This window comes from Monoraphidium neglectum (assembly GCF_000611645.1).
Source record: "Monoraphidium neglectum strain SAG 48.87 unplaced genomic scaffold scaffold02593, whole genome shotgun sequence".
NCBI lineage: Eukaryota > Viridiplantae > Chlorophyta > Chlorophyceae > Sphaeropleales > Selenastraceae > Monoraphidium > Monoraphidium neglectum.
This window is the reverse complement of record NW_014011035.1, coordinates 1-8,485: the sequence shown is the minus strand read 5'-3', so window position 1 is coordinate 8,485 and position 8,485 is coordinate 1. Positions and strand designations below refer to the sequence as shown.

The following is an 8,485-nucleotide window of genomic DNA, read 5'->3' as shown; positions in this document are numbered from 1 at the left end:
CATCACCCAGGAGCTCGTCGGCTGGGGCAAGGTGTGGGATGCAGACTGCTCGCAGCTGGCGGCCCTCGCGTGGGGCCTCGTGCGGCTGGGGCGCGGCGGTGACGGGAAGCTGCTCGGGGCGCTGGCGGCGGCGGCGCGGCCCAGGCTGGGGGAGGCGCGGGGGGAGGACCTGGCGATGCTGGCGTGGGCCTTTGCAAAGGCGGGGCGCAGGGACGACGCGCTGATGGCCGGCATAAGCGCGAGGGTGGTCGCGGCGCTCGGCGGCGGCGGCGGCGGCGCCGGCGGCGAGGGCGCGGCCGCCGCGCTGGAGGGCGACGCGGGGGAGCCTGGCGCTGGCGCGGAGGGCGCGCGGCAGTCGGCGGCCGGCGGCAGCAGCGGCCGAGAGTACAAGGACGGCCAAGCTGTGCAGGGTGGCGGCGGCAGGGCCGGCGGCGGCGGGCCCCGCGCGCGTCGCGCGCGGCTACCGCAACGCGCGGTCGCAGGCGCGGACGGCGGCCCCGTGTTCACGACGCAGGGGCTGTCAAACATAGTGTGGGCGCACGCGGCGCTCGGTGTGGCGGACGGCCCGCTGCTGCGCGCGGCGGTGGGCGCGGTCTGCGAGAAGCCGCTGCTGTATGAGGCGCGCGCACAGGAGGCAGCCTCTCTACTTTGGGCCCTCGCCACCCTCGGGGTCGACACAGGGTTGCTGGCAGCGCACGGCAGCAACGGCGGCGGCGGGGCCGGGGGCGTTTTGGGGGAGATGGGAGCGGATGAGGGCCCAGCCGAGCGGCTGGCGGCAGCGGCGCTGCGGCGGCCGGGGGAGTGCGGCGCGGCGGAGGTGTCCAACATGATGTGGGCGCTGGCCAGGCTGGAGCAGCACGCGCGGGCGCGGCAAGAGCGGCAGGCGTTGGGTCACGACCAGCAGCAGCAGCAAATGGACAAGGATCTACCCAGCCATCCCATTGAAGGCTTGGAGCCTGCTGGTGTCGCTGTCAGTGCCGGCGCCGCAGCGGGCCCCGCCGCGGGCGCGCCTGTGGCCCCGCCGCCCGGCGCCGGCGGCCCCATGTTCGCCGCGCTCTGCCGCGCCATGCTGCAGCGCCTGGGCGCCGCCAGCGGCCCGGACGTCGGCCAGGCGCTCTGGGCGTGCGCGGCGCTGCGGCACTTTGACGCGCCCACCCTCTCCGCCCTCGGCGCGGCCGCGGCCGCGCTGGCCCAGACAGGCCTGCTCAGCGCGGCCGAGGTCGCCACGTCAGCGTGGGCGCTGGCGCGGCTGGGGCTGCGGGACGAGGGCGTGCTGCGCGCGCTGGGGGACGAGGGGGCGGCGATGGCTTCCGCGGGGCGACTGAAGGATGTGGATGTGGCCAACCTGGCGTGGGCGTTTGCTACGCTCGAGGTGGGGGTGGCGTCGTGCGGGAGGGGGGACGCGGGTGATCGCGCTGTAGGGTAGCGACAGCACTGGATTGCTGTGACTGGGCGCGCCGCGGCCCCCTGTGGCTGAGGCGTCCTGGTCTGCTCGTTTCCAGCAGCACTGCCCTCAAGCTGATCGGTGGGCGGCTGCTCGCGTCGCCTCCCCAGGTGCCCCACCCTGATCTGACATTGCAGCTCTGCAGCGTCGTGGCCCGCCGCGCGGGCGATATGCACGACCACGCGCTCTCAGTCACAGCGTGGGCGCTCGCGACGGCCGGCGCGCACGACGCCGCCGCGTGGCGCGCGGTCGCGGCGGCCTGCCGGCGGCGAGCGGCGCGGATGGGGGCGCGGGACCTCGTACATACGGCGCGAGCGTTTGCCGCGCTGCCGAGCGGCGTGGTGGCGACTGAGGAGGTGGCTGCGGCGCTGGATGGGGTGGCACGCCGCTGCGCGGCCGCTGCAGGCGAACAAGATAGCGGTGCTGCTCTTGACAGCAGCGGCGTCAATGGAGCCAACAGCAGCATCAGCGACAGCACCAGCATCAGCAGCGAGAGGAGCAAGAGCAGCAGCACCCTCAGTGACAGCGACAGCAGCAGCACCAGCAGCAGCACCAGCAGCAGCACCAGCAGCAGCGGCGACAGCAGCGAAGACAGCATCAGGGCCGCGCTGCCTGCCATCGTGGCAGCCCTGGTTCGCGCCTCACAGCAGCATGGGCTCGGGCTGCAGCTGCAGGAGACGCTCGCCGCCGCGCGGCATGCGGCGGCAGCACAGCAGCTGTCAGAACACGCAGAACCTCAGCAACAGCGCCTGGCGGTTGGGCATGAGTAGCAGAGGACGGTGCAGGGGTGCTTGCAATGGTTCAATCCCTGCGTTGTGTAACCCTTCTTTGATGCAATTGTATGCCACCACGCTTTAGTCTGCGCTCTCGATTGACTGACCCGTGGCAGCAACGACAGTGACGGTGTGGCAGCACCCGCAGCGACTGTGGTGGCACAGACAATCTACAACCTTGTAGACATAATGCCATTGTGGCCAGAAATTGCAAGCCTGCTGTGCGCACATGTTCTTCCTCCGCCCGCAAAGGCAGTTGCACCCGCCATGCATAGTGCCCCACCTTGGTGCTTGTGTTGAACCTCACCAGGGTACGCTCACCTATGTCCTACCGACCTGCTTCTGTTGCTGTTGGCGGCCTGTCTGCTGTTTAAAGTGTCTCTGCAGGCCACCGCAATGACTTTGAACTACCAACGGCTCTGCTGCCAACTCCCTGAGCTGGACAATATCGTAATCCAGGCGTGCGGAGCTCAAGTCAGACCGCCCGGTTACCCATTCACGGACTGTTCCTCTGCTGCCCGGTCAACTTCAGCGTCTGCAGACAGCACACGGCCCCGCTCAAGCACCGTCTTGAGGGCCTCCACCGATATGTTGCCGCCGCAGCACAGCACCACGGCCCGCTTGCCCGCCAGCTGGCGCCGCTGCCGCCAGAACGCGGCGACGGCGCAGCCGGCAGCGCCCTCGACAAGCTTTGAGTGGGCGCGCAGAACGCTCAGCACGGCGTCCGCGATCTCCTGCTCTGAAACGCACACCCTGCAGGCAGTGGGGGGCAATGCCAGAGATGAGGAGGGGGAGGAAGTGGCTGAGATGGGGGTGAGGAGGAGGAGTAGGATACAACATATGAAAAGGGTGGGGTGGGTGACAATGTGGGCTGGCGGGCGTTGAAGGCATGTAAGCAGCTGCAGCACCACGAAGTACGCTTGGCGCGACAAGTCGACAGCGATCTGGCGGTCGCAGCTGCCTGGACCACAAAGCTGGACCCCACTGCGGCCCTCCCCGGGACTCAAACGCCCCCGCCGACGAGTGACGCGCCGGTACGCACCACTCGTCTACTCCGTCGATGCAAGGACCCAGCGTGACCGCCCCCTCCTCCACGCCCCCAGCCGTCGCGTCTGACAGCGTGTCGCCGCTGGCCGCCTCCACGATGCGGCCGGCCGCGACGCTCTGCCGCATCACGTCGGACGCAGCCGGCTGGCAGCCGACCACCCTGACCCGCGCGCCCAGGGCAGTCTTCAGGACCTGTGGGGTCAAAGACGCGAGGCAGCGTAAGATGCACTGATCGTCGAGAGCGGCGCACTGGCCACGGCCACCGCGTGTCTTTGGCGGAAAGCAGCACCACCTGTGTGACGGCCGCTGGCTCAAATCAGTCACCCTCCCTGGCCTGCGTGATGGTGCCAGCGAATCACACACCTGATTCCTACCCCCAGGCATTGGTTAGTCACAACCACGCACCGCTGCCATGCCGCCAATGAGGCCGCCGCCCCCTACAGGCACATACACCACCAGCTCCGCTGCATTTTCATCTGCCGGTAGCTGCTTAATGTCTGCGGCTCTCCGCTGTTCCTCCTCCTGCAGCTGCTCCAATATCTCAACTGACACAGTGCCCTGGCCAGCCATGATCTGCACCGTGGTGTATTGGGAGTTCGTGATGTGCACATTTGTGCAGCATCAAAGGAAGAAGAGCCGCGAACAATTATGCTTCCAGGGCGGCAGCCCAATTGATGGTGGGAGCCGCGGCGCTCTGATACTTGCCGCTGTCCCCTGCCGTGCATGCGTGCACACATGTGCACACAGAGCCTGTCTCGGCTGCGCCGCGGCGCCCCTGCAAGGGGCTGCAACCGCCACACCTCTTTTGAGCCACACCTCTCCCATGCCCCTCCTGTCTCACACCGGCACAGCATCCATCCATCAAAATGCGTTACTGCCCTCACCTCGTAATCATTGTAGGGCGACACGTATACTAGGCCCCTCTCAACCGCCACCCGCTGCGCCTCCAGCTCAGCGTCCAGGCAGTCGTCACCATGAAGCGCCAGCTCAGCGCCCCTGGCGCGCAGCTTGTCCACTTTGACAGGGCTGGCCGTTTTCGGAAGGTACACCAGGGCGCGCTCCAGCACGCCCGGCCCGCCCGCGGCGCGCGCGGCGTGCACGAAGGCGAGCGCGTGGTTGCCGGTGGAGCAGGTGACGAGGCCAGTGGCTAGCTGTGCTTTCGAGAGCGACAGCAGCTTGTTGACAGCGCCCCGGGCCTTGAAGCTGCCGGTCACCTGCTCGCTCTCGAGCTTGAGCCATGCGCGGCAGTTGCCGGCCCCGGACAGCCAAGGGGAGTCCTCGAGCGGCGTGCGGCGCACGTAGGGGCGGATGCGCGGAGCTGCAGCAACGCTAGCAGCGGCGAGGTCTGCGAGTGAGAGAGCACTGCCGCTGGCCGGGCTTGACACGGACGCCGCGCTTGACACGGCTCGTTGGGCGCCAACGGCGCTTTGCAGCGGTCGCAGGACATTCATTGTCATGTGAAGTGGCCAACAACGTTGTTTTCAATACAAGTTATATGATCTCGAAAGCAAGATGCCCGCTGGTACACTGTCATGCAAAGTGCGTGTTGTTCTGATATGATCAAAAATCAAGCGGTTTGATCATATGATACCGGCGCCCCTGGCATTACGGTAAGATCATTCTCTGTCTGGAGAGGTTCAAGCGTCGGAAGGTGATGCAGAAGCTCTTGTATGGTGTCTGCAGCCATATAACATCAGCATAGTGTCGCACAAGCAACGGGGTCAATTGGTCAAACCCGCGTGCTATTCGCTGGACGTGCGAGCTTCGACGAGCAGCCGTGGAAGGAAGACAAGAGTAGAAGGTTAAGGACTTAGCGGCTCGCAGGTGCCATGGTGCAGACGGAGCCCAACTTGCTGCTGACGCTGAAGCATGTCGCACGCTGTGGCGCAGTGCTGTCATGCGAGGCCGTGGTGAGCAACATGGGCAGCCATGAACCTGAAGTCAGGCTAGATGATTGGTTCACACCAGATACTGTTGCAGGATGAGGCGCAGTAGCGCGAGCCGACACGTCACCACTGCAAAAACGCTGTGCGCGCCGAGACGCTGCCGCGCGCTCTTGCGCGCGCAGGCGGCGCTCGACCACTCGCTCCCGATCAAGCGGGCCGAGGCGGGCGTGAGGAGCTTGAATGTCTGGGGTCGCATCACAACCCGCAGCGGCAAGGTGCGGCCCGCGACAACGTGGCGCCCGCGGCCGCGCGAAAGCCGCATGGTGCCCCCATAGCGTCACTCGGACTGGCTGCCCATCGCCGCGCGGGGCCTGCGAGCGGCGCTGCCATCCGCAGTGCTGGCATCCAAGCAGCACCTGCACAAGCACGTTAAAACGCACACACGCCCATATCCTCAGGACTACTTGATCGCGGAGGGCGGCTGCGACACGGCGCGCGTGTACGGCACCCAGGTCACGTTTGAGCCCAAGATTTTCTTCAGCCAGGACGGGATCAAGTGAGCACGACCCACAGCCCCCCAGCGCACTTGCCAGGCTTGAATAAGTTGATGAGATCTGCATCTGTTGGTGCAGCAAGCTCTGTGTTTCCATCGGCACGTACGCCTTTTCACCCAACCTATGTCGCTCCGCTTGCCCGGCCCCTATCTGCTCAGGTGGGCCGACCTGCCGCGTCTTGAGCCCGAGGCCGCGGCGCGCGCGGTGCGCATCCGCACCATGCTCACGGGGGACCCCGCATTCCAGCACAACGCCGCAGAGGTGGGGTGCCACGCCTGAGTGCCGCTTCGCTCGAGCACAGGTGCAGATCAGCGAGGTTGCTGCCCAGTCAGAGAGACAGCAAGCGCGCTTGCCTGTGCCTGCACTGCAGACAACCTCTGCCCTATCAGGTACAAACCGTCCCGTCGCGCACCCTGCCTGCCACGCCACAGGCCGACCCTGCCGCGGCCGCGGACGACGCGGGGGGCGGCGAGGGGGCCGCGGGCCCGAGGGTCGCCGTGACGGAGGCGCAGCGGCTGCGCGGCATGGTGGACGCGATCAACGAGCTGGCGGCTGTGCAGCCCGTGGTGCGTGCTGCAGGAGGAGGGGATGGCATGAGGGGCGTGGGGTGCTGGAAGCGGGCGTGCAAATGGCGCGTCGTGCCCATGCAGACGATACAGGTTGCCTTGGCTCCTTGTTGAGGGGCAGCCCGGTGGCAGCGGGCGCAGCCGGGGTGCCAGGTGGAGTGTTGTCAGGGCATGGCCTGGACAGCTGACGTGCATATGCTTGCGCACCGCCCACGCCCGGCCCGGGCCCGACTCTTGCTGGGTGGCCCGCCGCGCAGGGCTGCTGCGTGGCCAACGCCCACAACCAGCTGGTGACCAACAAGCTGTTCAGCGGCCTGGAGCACCCGGGCAAGCTGGAGTCGTTCCAGCACAGGCGAGTGGCGCGCTGACCAGATTGACGCGCGCGAGGCACCCACCCATGCCAACAGCGGACGCTTGATTGAGTCGCCCAGCAGGCTCGGCGCCGTCGGACGCATGTTGAGCACGCATTATCTAACTCGTCAACACTGCACCGGCGCCCATTTCCCAGGTCCCAGGCGCTGCAGCCGGACGCGTCGCTGGCGCAGGACGTGCGGGGCGGCTGGTCCGTTGCGGCCGACGCGTTCAAGGGGGTCACGCTGCTGCGCAGGTGGGTCCGAGGGAGCCCGCTGCCGTCGCGGTTCAGGCGCCCCCTGCCTTCAGCGGCAGCTGAGGCGCGGGGGGGCCGCCGTTGTGCTGGCATCCTCATCTGCCACGCCTGCTGCTCACAAACAACATGCTTCAGTCGCCCTTCATCACCTGGCATAATGCCCTCATTGAATCACCACTTTTTGCCTCTCACCGTCCTCCCGCTGTCGTCCCCCGCCCCCCAGCCTGCTGTACCCCGGCTACTTCTTCTACTACGACAACAGGGGCCTCACCTGGGGCGGGTTCTACTCGGGGGACGGCCTGCGCAACAACGACCTCGCGTTCATGCTGTGAAGTCCAGAGCCTCACGCTGTGAAGTCCAGAGGCACCTGGCCTTGTCACGCTTGGCCAAACTGAGTCGCGGGCAGGGGCCCCGCGCAGCGGGCTTAGCAGGGGGCTGCCTCGCTCCACGAGTGTCTGGGGGGCTGTGCACGATTCCCCGGCCGCTGTGACCTCCCTGCCTGCTGCGCGGGCTTCCACGGCCTGGTGACGTCTCTCGCCACTTGAACGTTTGACCGACTCAGGCCCCAGGCGAGGTGGTTGTGTCTTGTAATCACTGCATCAAAGGTTTGTGCTGCTCACTAATTACATGTTCAGGGTCGACAGCAGTGCGGGCCAGTTCCAGAGCCCCAAAGTTCAGCAAATGAGAGAGGGACCCTGCCTGGGATGAGGGAATCAGCCCCAAGGGCTTCCAAAAACGACCTCCGGCCGCCGCGGCAAGCAGACCGCCCCGCGCGGGGCGCCGCGCCCTCTAGTTGGCTTCCGCCGCGCCGTCATCCGCGCCGCTGCCCCTGCGCAGCTCCGCCTTGCTGCTGAAGATGGACTCGAGGCCCCGCGCCTCCTTCTCTTCCCGGATGATGGCCACCACGTCGTCAACGCCAAACATGCCGTGGACGACGTTGTCGCGCGTGCGCACCTGTCGGACGGGGCGGAGTGCGGGGCGGGTGATGGGGGCCAGTAAGAGAGGGCGTGTGGGTGCATGTTCCCGGGGGGAGACAAGTGCACTGGGGCGCGGTTGGAGTGCAAATTCTAGAAATAGCACGAAAATTGTCACAGCAAGGGGCTGACAACTACGAGCAAGCGTGTAGCAACGCAAAGAGATTTCCACTCCTCGGCAGTACACAAGTCGGGCAAGAGGCTACAGGAGGCCGCCTGTCCCCCAAACCAGTGCGGCAAGCCCATGGCCCCAGCTGCCAGGCTGCAGGAAGCCCTCACGCAGGGACAAGCCCCCTGGCCGTCCAAAGGCGCACCTTCCCAACTCTCCTCCCTCTGCACCGTCGATTGCCCCCACACCCACACGCACACCCACACTCACAATCAAGCACACGCACAGGCACACGCGCGCGCACACACACACTCTCTCTCCCTCTCTCCCCCTCTCTCTCTCTCTCTCTTTCTCTCTCTCCTCCCCCCCACACACACTCCAGGCCCTCTCACGTTGACGAGCTGCTCCGCCTGCTCCTTCTCCCCGACCACCAGGATGTAGTTGTACTGCGCCAGCTGGGCCTCACGCACCTAGCAGGGGCAGGGAGGGGTGGAGGTGGGGGTGGGGAGAGCGGTCGTGCGGGTG

General features: G+C 66.8%; 4 protein-coding genes across 4 annotated transcripts; 2 read left to right on the top strand and 2 right to left on the bottom strand.

Annotated features, from left to right (window-relative positions):
* Nucleotides 1-223: 223 nt before the first annotated feature.
* On the top strand, nt 224-1,426 carry MNEG_11107 (hypothetical protein; the record flags this gene model as incomplete). The annotated part of the gene is made up of 1 exon (XM_014040424.1): nt 224-1,426. The coding sequence occupies one exon, from the start codon at nt 224-226 to the stop codon at nt 1,424-1,426; it is 1,203 nt and encodes a 400-aa protein (XP_013895878.1).
* A 1,279-nt stretch (nt 1,427-2,705) lies between these two features.
* MNEG_11106 (threonine dehydratase) lies at nt 2,706-4,715 on the bottom strand (the record flags this gene model as incomplete). The annotated part of the gene is made up of 4 exons (XM_014040423.1): nt 2,706-2,970; nt 3,260-3,456; nt 3,670-3,837; nt 4,149-4,715. 4 exons carry the CDS (start codon nt 4,713-4,715, stop codon nt 2,706-2,708), a joined length of 1,197 nt encoding a protein of 398 aa, XP_013895877.1.
* A 378-nt stretch (nt 4,716-5,093) lies between these two features.
* Nucleotides 5,094-7,209, top strand: MNEG_11105 (radial spoke protein 9; the record flags this gene model as incomplete). Its single annotated transcript, XM_014040422.1, has 8 exons — nt 5,094-5,174; nt 5,333-5,425; nt 5,609-5,706; nt 5,863-5,965; nt 6,136-6,270; nt 6,528-6,626; nt 6,786-6,877; nt 7,101-7,209. 8 exons carry the CDS (start codon nt 5,094-5,096, stop codon nt 7,207-7,209), a joined length of 810 nt encoding a protein of 269 aa, XP_013895876.1.
* A 457-nt stretch (nt 7,210-7,666) lies between these two features.
* MNEG_11104 (hypothetical protein) lies at nt 7,667-7,831 on the bottom strand (the record flags this gene model as incomplete). Its single annotated transcript, XM_014040421.1, has 1 exon — nt 7,667-7,831. A coding segment is annotated over one exon (165 nt), but the record flags the coding sequence as incomplete, so codon positions are not given.
* Between the last annotated feature and the right edge of the window lie 654 nt (nt 7,832-8,485).